We start from the raw sequence: 26,340 nt of genomic DNA, 5'->3' as shown, positions 1-26,340 counted from the left end.
TTGGGGATACACAAGAAACCAATGTGATATTAATACCTCACCCCCCTCTTGTTTTGTATTATTTCTCTAATCCAGAATTAGGCTCTTCAGTTGTGGAACTAAAAATCCCAGCGTGTACTGTCCGTCTACAGGGAGCCTATGCCTTCTCTCTTTCCTGGTTTAGATTTCCAGGGTAACAGTCGTCACATTAAGTATAGTGTAGTTTTCCCATATTTGTTTTTTGTGCGTTTTGTTAAAATATATTTTCATTTTTCATATAAATGAAATAAAAAAATATGTGGTTTATCTAAAACATCAAATGAAATCATATGCATATGCCTTTCGTCTATAACCTCACTCCTATAAGAAAAAAAAAACTGCTGAGCAGACTATTTATCCAGAATCTTCCAACATTTTCCTGCATAAGTATAATATTCCTTAGAAATTACAGGTTCTCCATCTCTACACCACTCCCACCTGCTTTCTCCATCCTGCACCACTGCCACCTGCTTTCTCCATCCTGCACCACTCCCACCTGCTTTCTCCATCCTGCACCACTCCCACCTGCTTTCTCCATCTCTACACCACTCCCACCTGCTTTCTCCATCCTGCACCACTGCCACCTGCTTTCTCCATCCTGCACCACTCCCACCTGCTTTCTCCATCCTGCACCACTCCCACCTGCTTTCTCCATCTCTACACCACTCCCACCTGCTTTCTCCATCTCTACACCACTGCCATCTGCTTTCTCCATCCTGCACCACTTACACCTGCTTTCTCCATCCCTACACCACTCCCACCTGCTTTCTCCATCCTGCACCACTGCCACCTGCTTTCTCCATCTCTACACCAATGCCACCTGCTTTCTCCATCCCTACACTACTACCAACTGCTTTCTCCAGCCTGCACCACTGCCACCTGCTTTCTCCATCCTGCACCACTCCCACCTGCTTTCTCCATCCTGCACCACTCCCACCTGCTTTCTCCATCTCTACACCACTCCCACCTGCTTTCTCCATCTCTACACCACTGCCACCTGCTTTCTGCATCCTGCACCACTCCCACTTGCTTTCTCCATCCCTACACACTCCCACCTGCTTTCTCCATCCTGCACCACTGCCACCTGCTTTCTCCATCTCTACACCATTGCCACCTGCTTTCTCCATCCTGCACCACTCCCACCTGCTTTCTCCGTCTCTACACCACTCCCACCTGCTTTCTCCATCCCTACACTACTTCCACCTGCTTTCTCCATCCTGCACCACTGCCACCTGCTTTCTCCATCCTGCACCACTCCCACCTGCTTTCTCCATCCTGCACCACTCCCACCTGCTTTCTCCATCTCTACACCACTCCCACCTGCTTTCTCCATCCCTACACTACTTCCACCTGCTTTATCCATCCTGCACCACTCACATCTGCTTTCTCCATCCCTACACCACTCCCACCTGCTTTCTCCATCATGAACCACTCACATCTGCTTTCTCCATCCTGCACCACTCCTACTGGTGTTCTCCATCCCTACACCACTCCCACCTGCTTTCTCCATCCTGCACCACTCCCATCTGCTTTCTCCATCCTGCACCACTGCCACCTGCTTTCTCCATCCCTACACCACTCCCACCTGCTTTCTCCATCCTGCACCACTCACACCTGCTTTCTCCATCCTGCACCACTCCCATCTGCTTTCTCCGGCCTGCACCACTCCCACCAGCTTTCTCCATCTCTACACCACTCCCACCTGCTTTCTCCATCTCTACACCACTCCCACCTACTTTCTCCATCCTGCACCACTCACAACTGCTTTCTCCATCCTGCACCACTCCCATCTGATTTCTCCATCCTGCACCACTGTCACCTGCTTTCTCCATCCTGCACCACACCAACCTGCTTTCTCCATCCCTACACCACTCACACCTGCTTTCTCCATCCCTACACCATTCACACCTACTTTCTCCATCCTGCACCACTCACACCTGCTTTCTCCATCTCTACACAACTCCCAACTGCTTTCTCCATCCTACACCACTCCCACCTGCTTTCTCCATCCCTACACCACTCCCACCTGCTTTCTCCATCCCTACACCACTCACACCTGCTTTCTCCATCCTGAACCATTCACATCTGCTTTCTCCATCTCTACACCAATGCCACCTGCTTTCTCCATCCCTACACTACTACCAACTGCTTTCTCCAGCCTGCACCACTGCCACCTGCTTTCTCCATCCTGCACCACTCCCACCTGCTTTCTCCATCCTGCACCACTCCCACCTGCTTTCTCCATCTCTACACCACTTCCACCTGCTTTCTCCATCTCTACACCATTGCCACCTGCTTTCTGCATCCTGCACCACTCCCACCTGCTTTCTCCATCCCTACACCACTCCCACCTGCTTTCTCCATCCTGCACCACTGCCACCTGCTTTCTCCATCTCTACACCATTGCCACCTGCTTTCTCCATCCTGCACCACTCCCACCTGCTTTCTCCGTCTCTACACCACTCCCACCTGCTTTCTCCATCCCTACACTACTTCCTCCTGCTTTCTCCATCCTGCACCACTGCCACCTGCTTTCTCCATCCTGCACCACTCCCACCTGCTTTCTCCATCCTGCACCACTCCCACCTGCTTTCTCCATCTCTACACCACTCCCACCTGCTTTCTCCATCCCTACACTACTTCCACCTGCTTTCTCCATCCTGCACCACTCACATCTGCTTTCTCCATCCTGCACCACTGCCACCTGCTTTCTCCATCCCTACACCACTCCCACCTGCTTTCTCCATCATGAACCACTCACATCTGCTTTCTCCATCCTGCACCACTCCTACTGGTGTTCTCCATCCCTACACCACTCCCACCTGCTTTTTCCATCCTGCACCACTCCCATCTGCTTTCTCCATCCTGCACCACTGCCACCTGCTTTCTCCATCCCTACACCACTCCCACCTGCTTTCTCCATCCTGCACCACTCACACCTGCTTTCTCCATCCTGCACCACTCCCACCAGCTTTCTCCATCTCTACACCACTCCCACCTGCTTTCTCCATCTCTACACCACTCCCACCTACTTTCTCCATCCTGCACCACTCACAACTGCTTTCTCCATCCTGCACCACTCCCATCTGATTTCTCCATCCTGCACCACTGTCACCTGCTTTCTCCATCCTGCACCACACCAACCTGCTTTCTCCATCCCTACACCACTCACACCTGCTTTCTCCATCCCTACACCATTCACACCTACTTTCTCCATCCTGCACCACTCACACCTGCTTTCTCCATCTCTACACAACTCCCAACTGCTTTCTCCATCCTACACCACTCCCACCTGCTTTCTCCATCCCTACACCACTCCCACCTGCTTTCTCCATCCCTACACCACTCCCACCTGCTTTCTCCATCCCTACACCACTCACACCTGCTTTCTCCATCCTGAACCATTCACATCTGCTTTCTCCATCCTGCACCACACACCACTCCTACTGGCGTTCTCCATCCCTACACCACTCCCACCTGCTTTCACCATCCTGCACCACTCACACCTACTTTCTCCATCCTGCACCACTCCCACCTCCTTTCACCATCCTGCACCACTCACACCTACTTTCTCCATCCTGCACCACTCCCACCTGCTTTCTCCATCCCTACACCACTGACACCTGCTTTCTCCATCCCTACACCACTCACACCGGCTTTCTCCATCCTGAACCACTCACACCTGCTTTCTCCAATCTGCACCACTCACACCTGCTTTCTCCATCTCTACACCACTCCCACCTGCTTTCTCCATCCTGCACCACTCCCACCTGCTTTCTCCATCCTGCACCACTCCCATCTGCTTTCTCCATCCTGCACCACTCCCACCTGCTTTCTCCATCTCTACACCATGCCCACCTGCTTTCTCCATCTCTACACCACTCCCACCTGCTTTCTCCATCCTGCACCACTCACACCTGCTTTCTCCATCCCGCACCACTCCCATCTGCTTTCTCCATCCTGCACCACACCCACCAGCTTTCTCCATCTCTACACCACTCCCACCTGCTTTCTCCATCCTGCACCACACCCACCTGCTTTCTCCATCCCTTCACCACTCACACCTGCTTTCTCCATCCCTACACCACTCACATCTGCTTTCTCCATCCTGAACCACTCACACCTACTTTCTCCATCCTGCACCACTCACACCTGCTTTCTCCATCCTGCACCACTCACACCTGCTTTCTCCATCTCTACACCACTCCCACCTGCTTTCTCCATCCCTACACCACTCCCACCTGCTTTCTTCATCCCTACACCACTCACACCTGCTTTCTCCATCCTGAACCACTCACATCTGCTTTCCCCATCCTGCACCACTCACATCTGCTTTCTCCATCCTGCACCACTCCTACTGGTGTTCTCCATCCCTACACCACTCCTACTAGCGTTCGCCATCCCTACACCACTCCCTCCTGCTTTCTCCATCCTGCAATACTCACACCTACTTTCTCCATCCTGCACCACTCCCACCTGCTTTCTCCATCCTGCACCACTCACACCTGCTTTCTCCGTCTCTAGTACACTCCCACCTTCTTTCTCCATCCCTACACCACTCCCACTTCTTTTCTCCATTCCTATATCTCTCCCACCTGCTTTCTGTATTCCTACATCACTGACACTAGCTTTCTGCATCCTGCACCACTCTCACCTACTTTCTCCAACCCTACACCACTCCCATCTGCTTTCTCCATCCCTACACGACTCCCACCAGCTTTCCTTATCCCTACACCACTCCCACCAGCTCACCTTATCCCTGCACCACTCCCACCTGCTTTCTCCATCTCTACACCACTGCCACCTGCTTTCTCCATCCTGCACCACTACCACCTGCTTTCTCCATTCTGCACCACTCCCGCCTGCTTTCTCCATCCTGCACCACACCCACCTGCTTTCTCCATCCTGCACCACTTCCACCTGCTTTCTCCATCCTGCACCACTCCCACCTGCTTTCTCCATCCTGTTGCTTTCTTGATTAAGCCCCATGAGAAGGAATTCCTCTGAGTAATCAGTAGTCAGCTGAGAGCAGCATTTGATTCTTCACTGTGTTTAGCAATCTGGAGTTTAGGCCTAAACGCCAGCATCCTCTGTTCATTATAAGAAGTTCAGGCTTCAGTGTTTTTTTTCGGCCTGCAAGGCCTCACTCCATATCAGAGCCTAACCTGGAGTACTGACATGACAGGGTCTGATCACCTGACCATGAGCTATCTAATCCTGTGCCAGCCTGAGACTTCCTGAATCACCTGACTCCAATCACCAAGGATCAAGAGGTATAAGTAGAGAGACCTGTGATTCATCTTAAAGTCACAGTATTCTTCAGTCTCGTCTTAAAAAACACAGCCACAGTCTTCAGTTCTTCAGCCTCATCTTAAAGTCACAGCCACAGTCATCATTCTTGATACAGAGTGCTACAGCATCATTTTACAATTAACTCCATTCTTCAGTTTAGTCATTGGGGTGACCTCAGCCTCTGTGAATTATCGTTACTCCATTAAATCTTACTTTTTGTACCTACTTCATCATCCATAGTCTTTCTTGAGCTCTTCATCTCACTGATTCACACAGACCAGCCAATATACACACAGTGTTCCAGTTACCCGCACAGACATCAGATACATGCCATGTTCACAAAACTACAGTCATGACAGTAGGAACTGGCCACATGGACCCAACCGAAAGTGTTTGTCTGACGCGAGACCTCCTAAGCAATATTGCAAGACGTCTGGAGGGTTTGGAGTCATCATAGCATCAAATGGCACAGTGCCTGCATCGCAAAAATCTTTCTCCAGAGATTCACGGACTCCCTGTACTCAGACTCCTGACCAACTGCGGATTCTCTACCAGATGTTAATACAGTTACAAGAACTTTTGACTAGTATTCTTTCTGTGGTGCCTGAACTTCTCAGGAATACCACTAATGTTGTTGATCCTGTTTTGTCCCATCCAGTTACTAAAGTCTCTTCCTTTGTGAACCGAAAAGTTGTTCATCAGAGCTATCCACGGCCCAAGCTCTCTGAAGCTGAACGTCAGCGGCGTAGGGAGCTACACCTCTGTCTTTACTGTAGAAATTTGGGTCATTTTGTTAAGGACTGCATTCTTCGCAAGCCAGGAAATGGTGAAAAATCTCAGTATCATAGCGCTCATGTCTACAAGTCATCTTTAGTAGCTGATCCTGCTACTGCTGATGGGGGTGTCAAGAAAGCTTCTCAAGAAGAGACTCAAAGTTATGACTGGGGTCCTGTGATTAAAAGACCCTATCCCAATTTGAGTGTCCAGAAAAGAATGTTCAAGCCACTTAAAGTCATAGACGGGTCTGTGTCTGCAGCCCAAGGAGGGGCATCTGTGTCCGTAGCCCAAGGAAATGCATCTGTTTCCACAGCCCAAGGAGAGGCATCTGTTTCTACAGCCCAAGGAGGGGCGTCTGTTTCCACAGCCCAAGGAGGGGCATCTGTTTCCACAGCCCAAGGAGGGGCATCCAAACTTTCAGTGCCAGAAAGGGTGTTAGACTCTGTAGCCTCTGAGGAGGCATTTGCTTCAAGCTCTAGTAGGGGCATGTGAGTCTTCTTCTCAAAAAGGAGTTTCTGATCTGTCACCCCCAGGAGGGGTGCAGGAAATAACAACCCTGAGAGAATTGTCTATTTCGCCAACCCCAGAAGGGGTCACCAGAGTTTCAGCCCCAAGGGAAGTATCCAGAGCCAAGTTGCCAGATGGAAATCTTTGTGCTTTGTTTGCCATCTTCAGGGATCGCCACCATGTTGGCATCCAGCATGGTTCAGGTCCAGGATGGGCCATCTGAACACTTGGATTCTACTCACTCCGGTTCCAGACGGAATCTGCCTCCTTCGTTTCCAACCGATTCTAATTTCTCTGGAGTCATTCCAGTTCCGTCCGTGAGTCCAGGTATTCCTCCGGTCCCAGACGGTTCAAGTTCGTCCAGACTCAATCTGGTCTCGTCCATATGTCCAGTTCAGTCTCCTCCAGTTCAAGCTTTTCAGGAACTCATTCCGGTCCCATGCATCTCCTCCGGTTCCAGACGGTCCAGCAATACTCCAGGTCCAACCTGGTCAGTGCGTCCCGGTTCCAGCCGGTCCAACTATATTCCAGGTCCAGCCTGGTCAATCTCCTTTTGTTCCAGCCGATTTCACGTATCCTTGGATTTAATCTGGTCCTACTCGTCCATCTGAAGACTTCTCCAGTTTCAGTCTGTTCAAGCTCATCTGGACTCAAACCAGTTCCATGCATTGGTCTGAATAAAGAACTTTTGTCAGTTTGTCCCAGTAAAGAACTTCCACCACCTAGTTTTAAAATTAGACTTCGGTCTGTCTCTAATTCTGTTTCCTCATCTTTAAGCTCTGAGTCCACAGCTTCTGCAGAAAACTGTAATACCTCTCCTCATCAATGTCAGGATAATTCTGCTGTAGCATCTAAAGTCAAGAAAAATACAAAGGTTATTAACTTAAAGCCAGAATGTGCACTTTAGTCTAAGGTTGTTTCAATAGCATCTGTTTTCTTGAGTCCAATTTCATCCTCCACTCAGTCCTCAAAAGGTTCATCCAATGCTCCATTTTCTGACCCATCACTTTCTGAGCAAGATAGTGCCTTGATGAACCAATACATTAGGAACTTTAAGAATGCCAAGAATTGGAAAACATCTAAGACGGTTCAAAAACAACAGCCTTTTGATTTAAGAGTTGGTTATATTTCCTTTGATTCCACTCTAAGTTCCTCGTGTTGTTCTAAACTTGTTAATGCAGTGTACAACATGGATGTAGTTACTCCGAAAGAAGACTCGTATCTTCCACTAGACTTGAACTCAGACTCTGAATTTGATCCAGGTTATGATGCTACTCCTTCCCTGGGTGGTCCTGAGTTTTTTGAGGAAGTTTTTTCTTTACAGGAGATTCCACTCTCCCTGGTCAAAGCCAGATGTTCTGGTAAGAAGAAGCGGCATCAACGAAGGTCCTAAGTTCTTCTATATGAAATTTTCAAGTTCCCATAAGTTTCAAGATGGGTGTCCGGAATCCACCCTTGAAGACGGGGATACTGTCATGATCCAGACTGTATTTCTCATATTCTGTGGCTTACCTCTGCATATCCAGTAACCTGTATCTGTTTCAGCTCAGCATGAAGACTCAAATCTGTGTTGCTTTCTTGATTAAGCCCCCTGAGAAGGAATTCCTCTGTGTAATCAGTAGTCAGCTGAGAGCAGCATTTGATTCTTCACTGTGTTTAGCAATCTGGAGTTTAAGCCTAAACGCCAGCATCCTCTGTTCATTTTTCAGGCTTCAGCGATCAGGCTTCAGTGTTTTTTCGGCCTGCTAGGCCTCATTCCACATCAGAGCCTAACCTGACGTGACAGGGTCTGACACCTGACCATGAGCTATCCAATCCACTGCCAGCCTGAGACTTCCTGAATCACCCGACTCCAATCACCAAGGACCAAGAGGTATAAATAGAGAGACCTGTGTTACAAAAGCTGCCAGTTCCTTGAGTCACACAGCTCAGTGTGAGCTTAGCAGCTGAGCTCCCTAAGAGGTAATACTAATTACCTTAGTTTCCTGTTAACCTCTGCTCTTTTGCTTCCCAGCCCGGATTACAGTTGCGTTACCAGTTATATTCGGTACACAGCTGCAGTATTCTTCAGTCTCATCTTAAAGACACAGCTGCAGTATTCTTCAGATTCATCTTAAAGTCACAGTATTTTTCAGTCTCGTCTTAAAAAACACAGCCACAGTCTTCAGTTCTTCAGCCTCATCTTAAAGTCACAGCCACAGTCATCGTTCTTCATACAGAGTGCTACAGCATAATTTTACAATTATTGACTCCATTCTTCAGTTTAGTCACTGGGGTAACCTCAGCCTCTGTGAATTATCGTTACTCCATGAAATCTTATTTTTTTGTACCTACTTCATCATCCATAGTCTTCCATGAGCTCTTCATCTCACCAATTCCCACAGACCAACCAATATACACACAGTCCTCCAAGTTACCCGCACAGACTTCACATACACGCCGGGTTCACAAAACTACACTCGTGACACCACTCCCACCTGCTTTCTTCATCTCTACACCACTCCCACCTGCTTTCTGCATTCCTACACCTCTCCCACTGGCTTTCTCCATCTCTACACCGCTCCTACATGCTTTCTCCATCACTACACCCCTTCCACCTACTTTCCCCATCCCTACACCCCTCCCACCTCCTTTCTTTATCCCTACACCACTCCCACTTCTTTTCTCCATTCCTATATCTCTCCCACCTGCTTTCTGTATTCCTACATCACTGACACTAGCTTTCTGCATCCTGGACCACTCTCACCTACTTTCTCCAACCCTACACCACTCCCATCTGCTTTCTCCATCCCTACACGACTCCCACCAGCTTTCCTTATCCCTACACCACTCCCACCAGCTCACCTTATCCCTGCACCACTCCCACCTGCTTTCTCCATCTCTACACCACTGCCACCTGCTTTCTCCATCCTGCACCACTACCACCTGCTTTCTCCATCCTGCACCACTCCCACCTGCTTTCTCCATCCTGCACCACTCCCACCTGCTTTCTCCATCCTGCACCACTCCCACCTGCTTTCTCCATCCTGCACCATTCCCACCTGCTTTTTCTGTCCTACACCACTCTCAACTGCTTTCTCCATCTCTACACCACTCCCACCTGCTTTCTCCATTCCTACACTACTCCCACCTGCTTTCTCCATTCCTACATCACTCCCACCTGCTTTCCCCATCCTGCACCACTCCCACCTGCTTTCTCCATCCTGCACCATTGCCACCTGCTTTCTTCATCCTGCACCACTCCCACCTGCTGTCTTCATCCTGCACCACTCCCACCTGCTTTCTCCATCCCTACACCACTCCCAACTGCTTTCTCCAACCCTACACCCTTCACTCCAGCTTTCTCCATCCCTACACTACTTCCACCTACTTCCTCCATCCGTACACTCCTCACTCCAGTTTACTTCATCCCTACACCACTCTCATCTGCTTTCTCCATCCCTGCACCACTCCCAGCTGTTTTCTCCAACCCTACACCCCTCACTCCAGCTTTATCCATCCCTATACTACTTCAACCTGCTCCGTATACTCCTCACTCCAGTTTACTTCATCCCTACACCACTCCCATGTGCATTCTCCATTCTTACACCACTCCCATCTGCTTTCTTCACCCCTGCACCACTCCCACCTGCTTTCTCCAACCCTACACCCCTCACTCCAGCTTTTTCTATCTCTACACTACTTCCACCAACTCCATACACTCCGCACTCCAGTTTACTTCATCCCTACACCACTCCCATCTGCTTCCTACACCACTTCCACCAACTTCCTTCATCCCTACACACCTCACCGCAGCTTTCTTCATCCCTACACCACTCCCACCTGCTTTCTCCATCCTTACACCACTCCCACTGGCTTTCTCCATCCCTACACCACTCACACTGGTCTCCTCCATCCCTAGACAACTCCCCTGGCTTTCTCCATCCCCACACCACTCACACTGGCCTCCTCCATCCCTAGACCACTCCCACCTTCTTTCTCTATCCCTATACCACTCCCATCAGCTTTCTCCATCCCTACACAATTCCCACCTGCTTTCTCCATCCGTACACCACTCCCATCTGTTCTCTCCATCCCTACACTACTCCCACCATCTTTCTTCATCCCTACACCTTCACTGCAGCTTTCTCCATCCCTACACCACTTCCACTGGCAGCCTCGATCCCTTGACCACTCCCACCTGCTTTCTCCATCCCTACACCACTCCCACCTGCTTTCTCCATCCCTCCACCACTCCCACCTGCTTTCTCCATCCCTACACCACTCCCACCTGCTTTCTCCATCCCTACACCCCTCACTCCAGCTTTCTCCATCCCTCTACCACTCCCACCTGCTATCTCCATCCCTCCACCACTCCCACCTGCTTTCTCCATCCCTACACCACTCCCACCTGCTTTCTCCATCCCTACAACACTCCTGCCAGCTTTCTCCATCACTACACCACTCCCATCTGCTTTCTCCATCCCTACACTACTTCCACCTGCTTCCTCAATCCCTACACCCCTCACTCCAGCTGTATCCATCCCTACACTACTGCCACCTGCTTCCTCCATCTCTACACCCCACACTGCAGTTTACTCCATCCCTACACCACTCCCATCTGCTTTCTCCATTCTACTTTCTCCATCTCTACACCACTCTCACCTGCTTTCTCCATCCCTACACCACTCACACCTGCTTTCTCCATCCCTCCACCAATCCCACCTGCTTTCTCCATTCCTACACCACTCCTGCCAGCTTTCTCCATTCCTACACCACTCCTGCCAGCTTTCTCCATCCCTCCACCACTCCCACCTGCTTTCTCCATTCCTACAGCACTCCTGCCAGCTTTCTCCATCCCTACACCACTCCTGCCAGCTTTCTCCATCCCTACATCACACGCATCTGATTTCTCCATCCCTACACCACTCCCGCCAGCTTTCTCCATCCCTCCACTACTCCCACCTGTTTTCTCCATTCCTACACCACTCCTGCCAGCTTTCTCCATCCCTACACCACTCCTGCCAGCTTTCTCCATCCCTACACCACACGCATCTGATTTCTCCATCCCTACACCACTCCCGCCAGCTTTCTCCATCCCTACACCACGCCTGCCAGCTTTCTCCATCCCTACACCAAGCCCACCTGATTTCTCCATCCATACACCGCTCTCACCTGCTTATTCCATTCCTACACCACTCCTGCCAGCTTTCTCCATCCCTACACCACTCCTGCCAGCTTTCTGCATCTCTACACCACTTCTGCCAGCTTTCTCCATCCCTACACCACGCCCACCTGATTTCTCCATCCCTACACCACACCCACCGGGATTTCTCCCTCCCTACACCACTCCCACCGGTTTATTCCATCCCTACACCACGCCCACCTGCTTTCTCCATCCCTACACCACTCCCGCCCGCTTATTCCATTCCTACACTACTCCCAACTGCTTTCACAATCCCTACATCACTCCCACCAGCTACATCAGGCCTGGTCAACCTGTGGCTCTCCAGCTGTTGTAAAACTACAAGTCCCATCATGCCTTGCCACAGTTTTGCTATTAGGGAATGGTAAAACTGTGCCAGAGCATGCTGGGATGTATAGTTTCACAACATCTGGAGAGCCACAGGTTGGCCAGGCCTGAGCTACATCATTCACACCAGCTTTCTCCTTTCTTACGCCACTTATACCAGCTATTCCTCATCCCTACACTACTCCCACATGCTTTCTCCATCCATACATAACTGGCAGCTGCTTTCTCCTACCCTACTTTTTAACCCACCAGCTTTCTCCACCCTTACATCATTCACACTGGCTTTCTCCATCCCTACTCCACTCATACCAGCTTTTCCCCATACCTATGCCACTTACACCAGTAGTTGATTTTCTTTGGCTTTATTTTACTATGGTATGACACTCGTGAACGTTTCCCACTGACAAGCTGACATTATCCAGGGGGGCATATGAGGGGGCAGGAAATTATTATCTATGCACTCGCCTTTATCCGGGTCTGTATATACATACTGTAACCTACATCCATATTTATCCATTAATACTCTCTCATAAAGCCATCTCTTTCTATTAATACTCTCATCTACCTCCCCTCTCCATTGATACTCACTCCTACATTCACCTGTATACATTTATGTTCTCTCCTACATTCATCTGTGTTTATTCACACTGTCTCACATCCATCACTGTTCAGTCATACCTTCTTCTATATCCACCTATGGTCATTCATGCTTTCTTCTAAATATGCTCCAATCCATCAATCCATTCCATGTCTCTCCTACATTCATTACTGCACATTCATACACTCTACTACATCCTTCTATACTCATCTCTTTCAATTGATACTCTCATAAAATCCATCTTTTTCTGTTCATACTCACCATACAGCCATCTCTCTCCACTAATACTTACTCCTACATCCATTTTCTACGTCCATCTCTGTCTTCCTACTCTCTACTAAAGACCCTCTATCCATGTATACTCTCTCCTACAGCTAAGAAATCAGTACTATGGGCAAATGTATAAAAAATGTATTCCAACAATCTCCCATGATTCAGACTGAACTGTACACCCTACTAGAGCTTAGGGAAATGGTTCCCAAACGCGGTCCTCAAGGCACCTCAGTAGTATGATGATGCGGGCGCGTGCGCAGGGCCCATCCTGCACATGCACCTGCATTTACTGGAGGGGGACGACGACAATGCTCCGTTCCCTAGGCGGAGATAAAGCGTTGTGGGGGCAGTGCCAGGGAAATGGGGGCGTGGTGGCAAGAACGGAAGGCGTGGCGTGGGCATGATTGGGGCGGCTGCATGACATCACACTGTCACACCGCTCTGATCATAAAGATGGCGGCGGCCCTACTGCCATCGCAGCCAGGCTGCGCCAGCAGGAAGCTTCCTTATTTTCTGCGAACACGCTGAAATTGTGGTATGACCGCAGTTTCAGCATGGTTGGAGGGGAGGGAGGGGGGGGGGAAGGGGCGGAGGGTAGCATGCTGGATGGCCTTGCCCTGCTATGGGCGGCCTCCTTTATGCAAAAGGATTGCAAATTCTGCTAAAAAGTAGAGTTTGCAATCCTTACTGAATAAGGTCCTTAGTTCCTGCTAGACTTGGATGTCACATTTTATGACATACTAGCTGGAGTACCCAGCGTTGCCCGGGATTTTAAGAATGTCTGGTTACAAACATAAATGTAAATATTAAACACACAGTATAAATAACATTATAGATAGCTGAATACCCGTGCTTCGCTACGGGATGAGGATGGTAAATTAGAATTATAGTTGTTTGTTAATTTACGTTGGTTGGAGATCAGTATATAGGCATATCTTGCTTCCCTGACCCACTTTGTGTAGTGGCCGCATCCATTTTTGGTTCCCCAAGGGACCCTGCTCTTCCCACTATACAACTCTCAGTCTGTGGCTTCCTGCTGCCGCTATTCCCCTTCTCACATCATGTCAGTGCCCCTGTGAAATGACCGATTTATTTACAGTTTCTTATAAAGCGCAGCACATTATGTATCTCCTGATATACTCTGTGCTGCTGGGGGACCATGCTACTTCCACTATATGACTCTCAGCGTGTGGCTTCCTGCTACCTGCATTCCCCTCCTCACATCATGTCACTGGCCCTGTCACATGCAGCCCTGTCATCACTGACATATCATGCATGTCCTGATATAGTCTGTGCTGCTGGCCTACCCCTAGGGGTGCTAGTGGTGTGTCACCCCCGCAGTGTTTGTTCCCAGAGTGTAAGTCATATGTGTAGCAAGTTTGGTGTAAATAGGTCCAGGCATTCGGGAGTTATGCTGTCTCCTGAAATACTCTGTGCTGCTGTCCCACTACTAGTGGTGTGTTACCCCTACAGTGTTTGTTCCCAGAGTGTAAGTCATATGAGTAGCAAGTTTGGTGTAAATGGCTCCAGGCCTTCCACAGTTATGCTGTCTGCTGACATATTCTGTGAGCTGTCCCACCCCTAGGGGTGCTAGGGGTGTCTTCCCCCCACAGTGTTTGTTCCCAAATTGTAAGGCATATGTGTACCAATTTTTGAGTACATTGCTCCAGCAATTCCGGAGTTATGCTGTCTGCTGATATACTCTGTGCTGCTGTCTCCCCCCCTAGGGGTGCTAGGGATTTCTAATTGTTTTAGTTGCCTCGGTCGTGTTTTTATATGCTTGTATGTAAAATTTCACGATCATAGCTTGTAAACTGTGGATTTGTATAGAAAGACAGAAGGACAGACTGTGGCTTATATATATTTGATGTCTTGTTGTACTTACATGATACAACATGTCTGTCCACCCTTCCATAGTGATGCACTGAAATACGGTCAGCACTGCAAACAAGATGTTGTCAAACTGAGTGATGCCGTTATTAGGCCCCTCCCATTTATCGTAGCATACGGTTCCATTGGGGCACCTGCGCGAGGACGACTCATTGCCACAGAGGCCCTCCACCTTGTTTTCATCTGTAGGGAAAACACAGGGAAAGCTTTACAGTACACGCTCTCTGGCCAGACCGAAGACACTCTCAGTTCCGGCACCTGACATTCAAAGAAACTCTATGAAAAACATTTTGTATATAAGGCAATCCGCATGTATCGGTGTGCTTAATCTCAGTTGTAATGTATCGTATGTTACATTGTGAGACACTGAGGTCTATTGAGTAAGCTTAAACAAAAGGCTTTTCTTCAGCATTAGTTTGTGCAGCCCCCATAGGTTTTACACGGGGGCTGCACACAAAATGCTATTTATATAGCTGGGGAAAGCGATGATGATGATGAGGGATCTCTGGATGACCCTGTCAGCCTGATTCAGAGATGGTTAGTAATGAAGCCGCAGTTGCAGCCACTCACTCGGTAGCGCTTGCGGAAATATGCAAATGCTAATCTGAGCCTTCCCTTTGTGTCCGCCGTATGAGCGATGAGACGCCCGGTTTCAGGGAACACTCTCTGTGCAATTGCAATGGAGATTGCAAACATCGATACAACATTGGTCAAAGCATTGACATATGTGGTAGCCTGGGGTCTTCTCTAGCCACTCTCCTCCAATCCGACTGGGCATGACCTCAGAAGCAGTCATGGGGGGGGGTCAATCCAACCCATTCGCACGCAGCGGTTCTTCGTCGCGGTGCTAACGAGTCGGAAATGCGCACGTGCGGCGGATGCATTGCACACACTCAAGGTAGCCTGGCGACGATTGTCGCTGGGCAGCGACGCCACCAGTGAGAAATGTGATCACATCGGCGATCGCAAGCAGACGGACAGGCGGGAGGTGTTCCGGGGCGGATACTCACCGTTTTCCAGGCGTGGTGAGTCCAACGCAGGCGTGTCGAGGCGTTTGTAGGGCGGATGTCTGACGTCAGGACCGGGACCTTCATCGCTGGATCCATCGCACTGGGTGAGTAGTTGCAGGGCTGGTCTTGTTTTACGTGAAACTTTTTTAGCATAGCAGGGCTGCACAAGCGATTTTTTGTACCTTTTACCAAAAACAATTAAGCTACCAATTGTCGTGTATGTTTTTTTTGTTTTTTTTATCTCTCTGCCTGGCCAGGGGGTGAAACATAAAGGGGTCACTTCAGTGTTGCACGAAAGCCCTTTTTTTTTTAATTTATATTTGATACTGTATTTGGGTCTATGTGATCTGGTGGTTTTGTGGGTGTGGAGGTGGAATTCTCGGGCTGACCGACTGCAGAGACCCCTCTGAATTCAAACAGATCTCTTGGGGTCTGGTATGTAATACCGGCGGTCAGGATCCCGGTGGTAAGTTGATCGACACCGGAGTCCCGGTCCCTAAGCGAGGATCATGTGACAGATCAGAATAACGTGGGGGATCTTACCTCCCTGAGGTTCGTAGCAGGAATTGTGGAATTTTCCAATATAGAAGTCAAGCCCAATGATTGCAAAGATAAGAATAGCAAAGAACAACAGCAGCCCGATCTGTAGCAGGGGAATCATGGCTTTCATGATAGACTTCAGGACCACTTGTAAACCTGCAAGAAAAAAGGATAGGGCACACGTACAATAAAACAGACCTCTGACAAAATGGCTGCCGTCAGCAGCGCAGACAAGCCAAGAAGCAGCTCAGATATTATCACTGTGAGAAGCATAGTCACGTACACAACTCACAGGCTCAACCATGCATTGAAAGTTACATTTATCAATGTCATAAATCTGTAAACAAATATAACAAGATTCACAATACATACACATTAAACTAAACCACACAAAGACCATTTTATGGCTGAAACACTTACTATGAATGGATGGGCTGTATACTCATGAATAGTGGTTCCTGACACAAAATGGCAGCCTCCTCTGGAGGACATTTATGACACACCAAACGGACGTGACACATAATGAGTAGATGTCGCTTTATCAGCAAATAATCAGCCTATAGTACGTTTACATAGCAAGCTGCCGGTGTTTGAGAAGGTGCAGTGGTTTGTACAGTCAGGGCTGCCATCAGAAATTGCGGGGCCCGGGACTGACAAAATAGACAGCCCCCCCCCCCCCCCCCCCCCCCCACAGTGGTGGAGTCAGCTTTAGAATTGCACCAGTTAACGTGTGTGTGTGTGTGTGTGTGTGTGTATATATATATATATATATATATATATAGTGTGTGTGTATATATATATATATATATACACACACACACACATGCATACATGCATACATACATACATACATACATACATACATGTGCCGCTGTCGGGAGGGCCCGGGATGCTGATGCCGCTGCCTGCCAGTCTCCATCCCCGCTGTTCTGCTGCTCTCCTCCGTCCTCCTGCAGCTGTATTGAAAACGTCCCTCCCAAAATGGCCGCCGCCTCAGAGGAGACAGTTATTCAAGATGCTAGAGGGCTCCTCTAGTATCTTGAATAACTGTCTCCTCTGTGGCGGCGGCCATTTTGGGAGGGAAGTTTTCAATACAGAGCTGCTGGAGGGTCGGAGGACAGCGGCAGAACAGCGGGGACGACTGCGGAACGGCGGGGGGCGGGCAGGTGGCTGCATGAGCATCCCGGGCCCTCCTCTCTCCGTCAGAGAGGCTGGACCCGGGACAGCTGTGCCCCCAGCACCCCACTGATGGCGGCCCTGTGTACAGGCAAAGGGGGGAATATGGGCAGGTTGAGGGCACTGCCTGCAAAGCAGGTGAACGACTGCATCTGCTCTTACGGAGCAGTGTAAAAACAAGATTTCATTTTGCGGAGCAATATCACTGTAATGGAGAGTGGAGGGAGAGCATTCTGGGGCTATAAAACGGACCCTATTAAAAAGTGCAGGTTGAGATTGGAAGACAATTGCTGAGATAGTGCAAACATTCTCTCCTTTTGCAGAGTGGAAATGACCGGTGCGCTCCTCACCACCATTTTATTTAATTTCAATAATCTTGGTTCCGCCAAAGGAAATCTCATTTATGGATTACTGCGCAAAACCACTTCACTGGTGTATTTCAGGTATAATTCACCATCAAAAGTAATGGCGTAAATCAGGGCACATGGTGGAAACAAAGGTGAATATGTAATGCAAGGAGGACCTTTTGCACATGGTAAAGGACCTCTAGTAGCCAGTGCAGCGTGCGGCACAGGTTCTCAGTCTATAATGTAACCCAAAAGAAGCGAATTGTATTCCAATAAAAAATCTAAAATATTAGATAAAGTACATTACATACATGAGAGGGATATCTTGTAAAGACCATTCACGTTTGTAATGTTCTCTATTTCATTCTATTTTCCCAACAGGCCACTGCAGGTAGACCACTGCTTCCCCTCAAGGTCATTAGACCGGGCCTCATATCAATCATACTGTCCCAACATCAGTTGTAATACAGCGCGGCTGGCGGAAACAATGGTTAGTCAAACCAGTGAGGTGGCAGGCCACACCCCCTTGCGGACTGGCCACACAGCGCATGTGCACTGAGGGCGCAGGACCGCCGGCAACACCTGCAGGTCCGCGCTGTCTGCAGAAGCACTGTACCTGCAGCGGCGGATCAGGACGCTGGAAGTGATTGACATATGTCCAGTCCGTCCTGCGCCTCGTCTCCTGTGCCTACTCCTCGCAGCCTGCCTATCGGTGCTGGAAGGGGGCGTGGCCATGGGTCCGCGATTAGGCCACTCCCCCCGACTTTGCTGTTTGGTCTCTCACTCAGTCTGCGGCCGTCTCTGCTACAGCTCTCCTGGAGGTAAAGTTGGCGGGAGGGGGGGGGGAGGATGTGTGTGTGTGTGTTGTGACTGGAGGTGATAGGCTGTGTGTGCGTGTGTGTGGTGTGACTGGAGGTGACAGGCTGTGTGTGAGTGTGTGTAGGGACTGTCTGCCATAATGTGTGTAATATGGGGACGCTGTCTGCCGTAATGTGTAATATGGGGACGCTGTCTGCCGTAATGTGTAATAATGGGACGCTGTCTGCTGTAATGTGTAATAAGGGGAAGCTGTCTGCCATAATGTGTAAAACAGGGGACGCTGTCTACCGTAATGTGTAATAAGGGCACGCTGTCTGCCGTAGTGTGTAAAAAGGGGGGCGCTGTCTACCATAATGTGTAATAAGGGCACGCTGTCTGCCGTAATGTATAAAACAGGGGACGCTGTCTACCGTAATGTGTAATAAGGGCACGCTGTCTGCCGTAGTGTGTAAAAAGGGGGGCGCTGTCTACCATAATGTGTAATAAGGGCACGCTGTCTGCCGTAATGTGTAATAAGGGGACGCCGTCTACCATAATGGGTAATAAGGGCACGCTGTCTGCCGTAATGTGTAAAAAGTGGACGCTATCTGCCGTAATGTGTAAAAAGTGGACGCCGTCTGCCGTAATGTGTAATAAGGGGACGCTGTCTGCCGTAATGTGTGAAAAAGTGGACGCTGTCTGCCGTAATGTGTAAAAAGTGGACGCTGTCTGCCGTAATGTGTAAAACAGGGGACGCTGTCTACCGTAATGTGTAATAAGAGAACGCTGTCTGCCGTAATGTGTAAAACAGGGGACGCAGTCTGCCGTAATGTGTAATATGGGGACGCAGTCTGCCGTAATGTGTAAAAAGGGGGACGCTGTCTGCCGTAATAGCGCGCACTGCCCCTGTTTTGCATAGGGGGGGGCGCCGAGACCGTTTCTTGCACACAGCGCTAAAATGTCTAGTTACGGCACTGTTCTGCCCCCCTCCAGTGCACATGGTTTTGCCCATTTGCTAACAAACTTGCTGCTGCGATCAACTCAGAATTACCCCCTTGGTTAGATACAGGCTTATCAACACATACGATAAGTAGCAATCAGCACCAATACACTGTCATGAGCAAACCCACAAACCTCATCGTAGTCATAGCAGAACACATAGTCATGCACACTAACAATGTGGGGGCAATGCACAACTCCAAAATGAAGAAATATTTAAGTAAATAACTGGCAAGACTGCATTTACCAACTGTAACACTTGGTGGGATTTGTACGGTTAAATGTGCATTGGTTGTGAGGATGACTAAACATCAGTATGGCCATCTGGCAAACGTTCCCAGATGACACATTTCCTGAATTGCAGGTTGTGCATCAGTGACAGGAATGGCATGGTCAGTGCAAGGCTGGCAACGTTACAGCAAGGAAAGGCTGGGGGCAGGAATTACGTGCGTCCATGGTTAGCAATAGGAGGAACACTTCAGTCATCTGATACGTGACTACAGTTATGAGAAGGTGAGAAAGTCTACGTAGCCACATATACAGGTACTTCATTATCAATGGCTGGGCTGCTGAAGTCACTTTAGAACAGATGAAGCCCTTCTATTCTCCATTGCTTGTAATAAATGCCAGAAAGAGTAATTGCCTGTGGTATCCCTTCACTGATCTCCCCTATTTCTGTTCACACACAGACAAGAGCTTTCCAGAAGCTCTCCAGAACTTCTCCAAAAGTTGTCTACATGTCACCAGAACTAGCCGTGTCTTTTACCTGCTAATACGAACATCCCTTTGTCCTGTTACATTTTTGTAGATCTAATCTCACAAAGACTTGGATAATGAGGGAAGCTAATGTAGTAAAAGGAGAGTGGGTCAGAATAGGACCAAAAGAGCTTTAAAAAGAAATGTATTTTGCCAATTGCCGTGGAAATGGCTATTTTACAGGGAAAACGTATCTTCATCCAAAACAGAGTTTCTCCTCTATAAACAAACCTCCCCCCAGCTCCATTTCCAAAACCAATGTGGGTGCAAAGGGAACTGATCCTAAAATTTCAATCCCCACTTGGACAGGATCAAGAGCCAACATCATCCGACAGACAGAGGGAAAGCTGTAGAGGTGACTCCACCAAGCACATAGTTAAACTTAAGTTCTCCCAGCCCCAACATACTGTATAATAATAATAACAACAAAAGTAATTATGAGGTCCTGCTCTCAACCCAGTGACAAAGGATTAAATCCTACCCAGAGGCTTGTACCTGGCAACTCCGTTCCAGCAGAACTAACAAAGGTTAGGCCACACACATCGGGGGATGGAGAGACTTTCAATCTTAAAGGGAGTTATTTTCTAACTTTCAATATTGGCCTAATTCAGACACGATCGCTGCTGTGCGTTTTCGCACAGCGAGCGATCGGGTCTGTACTGTGCATGCGTATGCACTGCAATGCGCCCGCGCGTTGGACGATTGCGCCGGGCATCAGTGAATACCGGCGGGATGGGCGTAAAAAGCGATCGCAAGGTGACTGACAGGAAGAGGCCGTTCGTGGGTGGCAACTGACCGTTTTCAGGGAGTGTCCAGAGAAACGCAGGAGGGACCAGGCATTTGAAGGGAGGGTTTCTGACGTCAGCTCCAGCCCCGATCATCGCACTGGAAGAGTAAGTCCTGGGCTGTTTGTGCAAGTCTCCTGCACATGTGATCGCACCCCTGCACAGAGATTACCCCCCCCCCCCAGTGTCGGACTGGGGCATGTAGGGCCCACAGGGGGAATACAGTGGTAGGTGCCCATGTTTAGGGGTGTGGCCAGTCTGCTGAGGGTGTGTGGCCTGCCACCTCATTGGTTTGACTAACCATTAGAGAGTGCAATGTCTGGGCCCCTTCATAAATATATACAGTAAATGATAATGTACCACATTAATAACAGATTAATAACAGCAATGCACTGTAGAAAATACACCATAGTCCAGTATAAGGTAACATATGTATTATGTATAATTCAAGTGCACAGTCTAGAACCTGATCCTTAGAGCAGGAGGCGGGCCCCCAGGCAGTGGGGCTCACCGGTAGTTTCCCCAGTACCCCTGTGGGCCAGTCCAAGCATGCACCCTCCCCATGTAGGCGGCAACTACCGGATCGCAGGGATGCAAAAAACGCACCCTAGCAATCAGGTCTGAATTAGGCCCTATGACCAGCCAAAATACTCAATAATCAGCACAGAAGAAAACGCCATTACGGCCACCCATGACATCTGCCTAGACTCATAAAGTGTACTTTGTTGGCAATCCCAGATACTTCCTGACTCACAATGACATTAAAAAAAAAAAATTTAAACCACAGTTACAGACATCAACTGAGGGTGCAAAACTGCTCACATTGGGGGTAATTCCAAGTTGATCGCAGCAGGATTTTTGATAGCAACTGGGCAAAACCATGTGCACTGCAGGGGAGGCAGATATAACATGTGCAGAGAGAGTTAGATTTGGGTGGGGTGTGTTCAATCTGCAATCTAATTTGCAGTGTAAAAATAAAGCAGCCAGTATTTACCCTGCACAGAAATAAAATAACCCACCCAAATCTGACTCTCTCTGCACATGTTATATCTGCCTCCCCTGCAGTGCACATGGTTTTGCCCAGTTGCTATCAAAAATCCTGCTGCGATCAACTTGGAATTACCCCCCATAGGACATTTGTAAAAAAGCAATATTAATTCACACATACTTGGGATTCCAGACACCAGTTTTAGGGGTCGCAGAACACGTACAGCTCGAAGGGTCCTCAGATCAAACTCTGGCCCAGTGGATGCCACAATCCTGGAGGTAGAAAGGGATGACGACACACAAAGGGAAGTTTTTTATTATTTACCGCATAGCCAATAAGAACAAATAAAAATGCTGATGTTTCCTTATACAGGCGAGTAACAACCACAGGAAATGCATGTGTGGATAACATATTTAACATTTATTTGTATTAAGGTTTAATGTTATCTTCATCGTATTGCATAAACATTCAGTGAACTATATGATCAGAAGTTATCCTGCAAAAACAGCCTTGTTCTCCGTTTATTAGATTGGTAGCATGAAAGGAAATTGACATAAAGGGGGACATGTACTAAGCAGTGATAAAAGTGGAGAAGTGAGCCAGTGGCAACCAATCAGCATCGACGTAACATTTCTAATTTGCATACTATACAATTGTACGGAGCAGCTGATTGGTTGCCATGGCAAATTTCTCCACTGGCTCACTTCTCCACTTTTATCACTGCTTAGTACATGCACCCCAAAGTCACAGTAGGTGTGACCACAGAAGGGATATGGTCATTAGGTCGACAGTCATTAGGTCGACCACCATTGGTCGACAGTCATTAGGTCGACAGGGTTACTAGGTCGACATGGAAAACAGTAGACGTGGGAAAAGGTCGACATGAGTTTTTCACCTTTTTTTAACTTTTTCATACTTTACGATCCACGTGGACTACGATTGGGAATAGTAACCTGTGCAGAGCGCAGCGGTAGCGGAGTGAGCCATGCGAGGGGACGCAATGCACTAATTGGGTTTACCCATCACTTTACGAAGAAAACAACACCAAAAAAAGTAAAAAAACTCATGTTGCCCTTTTTCCATGTCAACCTAATGACCATTTTGACCTAGTGACCCTGTTGACATAATGCATGTCGACTAATAGTGGTTGACCTAAGTGTGGTCGACCTAACGACCCATATCCCCATAGAAATAGCATTTAATGTATTTTTGCCATGTGACCAAATAATCACCTGCTCTAAATATTAGGCTGACCATGATTAATTCAGTAACAGAGCAACAACTATCTACTATTTTTATGAGTAACTTTAACAAAGTACCAAAATGCATTGTCACATGATTAATATCAAATGTAATTTTCTTAATGTAATGAAAGTATTGATTGCTTTATAACCCACATTTTATTACAGTTACTCACCTCCTGAGTGTCTTATCTCCCTTGTAACATCTTATTACAGTAACCCAGCTCCTGAGTGTCTTATTCCCCCTGTAACATCTTATTACAGTAACCCAGCTCCTGAGTGTCTTATTACCCCTGTAACATCTTATTACAGTAACCCAGCTCCTGAATTTCTTATTCCCCCTGTAACATCTTATTACAGTAACCCAGCTCCTGAATGTCTTATTCCCCCTGTAACATCTTATTACAGTAACCCAGCTCCTGAGTGTCTTATTACCCCTGTAACATCTTATTACAGTAACCCAGCTCCTGAGTGTCTTATTACCCCTGTAACATCTTATTATAGTAACCCAGCTCCTGAGTGTCTTATTACCCCTGTAACATCTTATTACAGTAACCCAGCTCCTGAGTGTCTTATAACCCCTGTAACATCTTATAACAGTAACCCAGCTCCTGAGTGTCTTATTACCCCTGTAACATCTTATTACAGTAACCTAGCTCCTGAGTGTCTTATTACCCATGTAACATCTTATTACAGTAACCCAGCTCCTGAGTGTCTTATTACCCCTGTAACATCTTATTACAGTAACCCAGCTCCTGAGTGTCTTATTACCCCTGTAACATCTTATTACAGTAACCCAGCTCCTCAATGTCTTATTACCCCTGTAACATCTTATTACAGTAACCTAGCTCCTGAGTGCCTTATTACCCCTGTAACATCTTATTACAGTAACCCAGCTCCTGAGTGTCTTATTACCCCTGTAACATCTTATTACAGTACCCCAGCTCCTGAGTGTCTTATTACCCCTGTAACATCTTATTACAGTAACCCAGCTCCTGAGTGTCTTATTACCCCTGTAACATCTTATTACAGTAACCCAGCTCCTGAATTTTTTATTCCCCCTGTAACATCTTATTACAGTAACCCAGCTCCTGAGTGTCTTATTCCCCCTGTAACATCTTATTACAGTAACCCAGCTCCTGAGTGTCTTATTACCCCTGTAACATCTTATTACAGTAACCCAGCTCCTGAGTGTCTTATTCCCCCTGTAACATCTTATTACAGTAACCCAGCTCCTGAGTGTCTTATTACCCCTGTAACACCTTATTACAGTAACCCAGCTCCTGAGTGTCTTATTACCCCTGTAACATCTTATTACAGTAACCCGGCTCTTGAATGTCTTATTCCCCCTGTAACATCTTATTACAGTAACCCAGCTCCTGAGTGTCTTATTACTCCTGTAACATCTTATTACAGTAACTCAGCTCCTGAGTGTCTTATTACCCCTGTAACATCTCATTAAAGTAACCCAGCTCCTGAGTGTCTTATTACCCCTGTAAAATCTTATTACAGTAACCCAGCTCCTGAGTGTCTTATTACCCCTGTAACATCTTATTACAGTAACCCAGCTCCTGAGTGCCTTATTACCCCTGTAACATCTTATTACAGTAACCCAGCTCCCGAGTGTCTTATAACCCCTGTAACATCTTATTACAGTACCCCAGCTCCTGAGTGTCTTATTACCCCTGTAACATCTTATTACAGTAACCTAGCTCCTGAGTGTCTTATTACCCACGTAACATCTTATTACAGTAACCCAGCTCCTGAGTGTCTTATTACCCCTGTAACATCTTATTACAGTAACCCAGCTCCTGAATTTCTTATTCACCCTGTAACATCTTATTACAGTAACCCAGCTCCTGAGTGTCTTATTCCCCCTGTAACATCTTATTACAGTAACCCAGCTCCTGATCATCTTATTACCCCTGTAACACCTTATTACAGTAACCCAGCTCCTGAGTGTCTTATTCCCCCTGTAACATCTTATTACAGTAACCCAGCTCCTGAGTGTCTTATTACCCCTGTAACACCTTATTACAGTAACCCAGCTCCTGAGTGTCTTATTCCCCCTGTAACATCTTATTACAGTAACCCAGCTCCTGAGTGTCTTATTACCCCTGTAACATCTTATTACAGTAACCCAGCTCCTGAATGTCTTATTACCCCTGTAACATCTTATTACTGTAACCCAGCTCCTGAGTGTCTTATTACCCCTGTAACATCTTATTACAGTAACCCAGCTCCTGAGTGTCTTATTGCCCCTGTAACATCTTATTACAGTAACCCAGCTCCTGAATGTCTTATTATCCCAGTAACATCTTATTACAGTAACCCAGCTCCTGAGTGTCTTATTACCCCTGTAACACATTATTACAGTAACCTAGCTCCTGAGTGTCTTATTACTCCTGTAACATCTTATTACAGTAACCCAGCTCCTGAGTGTCTTATTACCCCTGTAACATCTTATTACAGTAACCCAGCTCCTGAGTGTCTTATTACCCCTGTAACATCTTATTACAGTAACCCAGCTCCTGAGTGTCTTATTACCCCTGTAACAGCTTATTACAGTAACCAGCTCCTGAGTGTCTTATTACCCCTGTAACATCTTATTACAGTATCCCAGCTCCTGAGTGTCTTATTGCCCCTGTAACATCTTATTACAGTATCCCAGCTCCTGCGTGTCTTATTACCCCTGTAACCAGTGGTGCAAGTATGCGGGTACGCTCGGGTACGGAGTACCCATAAGAATTTGGCAGCGGGTACGCAGTACCACCTGCCACACACTTTGCCATTACCACAATTATAATGTGCCACAAAGCAACAAGACCATGGT

General features: G+C 47.8%; 1 protein-coding gene across 16 annotated transcripts in view; it reads right to left on the bottom strand.

Annotated features, from left to right (window-relative positions):
* The window catches only part of CACNA1A (calcium voltage-gated channel subunit alpha1 A), a 502,477-nt gene that overhangs the window by 301,405 nt on the left and 174,732 nt on the right, over window positions 1-26,340 (bottom strand). For 15 of the 16 annotated variants that reach the window (XR_010180475.1, XR_010180476.1, XM_063931156.1 and 12 more), the window contains 3 exons: window positions 22,447-22,538; window positions 16,421-16,573; window positions 14,863-15,050 (listed from right to left, as the gene is read on the bottom strand). Coding sequence is in view for 14 of the 16 variants with exons in the window: in XM_063931156.1 (XP_063787226.1) it covers window positions 14,863-15,050; window positions 16,421-16,573; window positions 22,447-22,538 (433 nt within the window). In the remaining 2 variants the exon portion in view is untranslated. Of the gene's footprint in view, window positions 1-14,862; window positions 15,051-16,420; window positions 16,574-17,280; window positions 17,357-22,446; window positions 22,539-26,340 lie in introns of those variants that run through there. The other variant, XM_063931152.1, reaches the window with a different exon arrangement.

The sequence above is a fragment of the Pseudophryne corroboree genome, chromosome 6, assembly GCF_028390025.1.
Source record: "Pseudophryne corroboree isolate aPseCor3 chromosome 6, aPseCor3.hap2, whole genome shotgun sequence".
Taxonomy (NCBI): domain Eukaryota; kingdom Metazoa; phylum Chordata; class Amphibia; order Anura; family Myobatrachidae; genus Pseudophryne; species Pseudophryne corroboree.
This window is presented reverse-complemented; position numbering and strand designations above follow the sequence as displayed.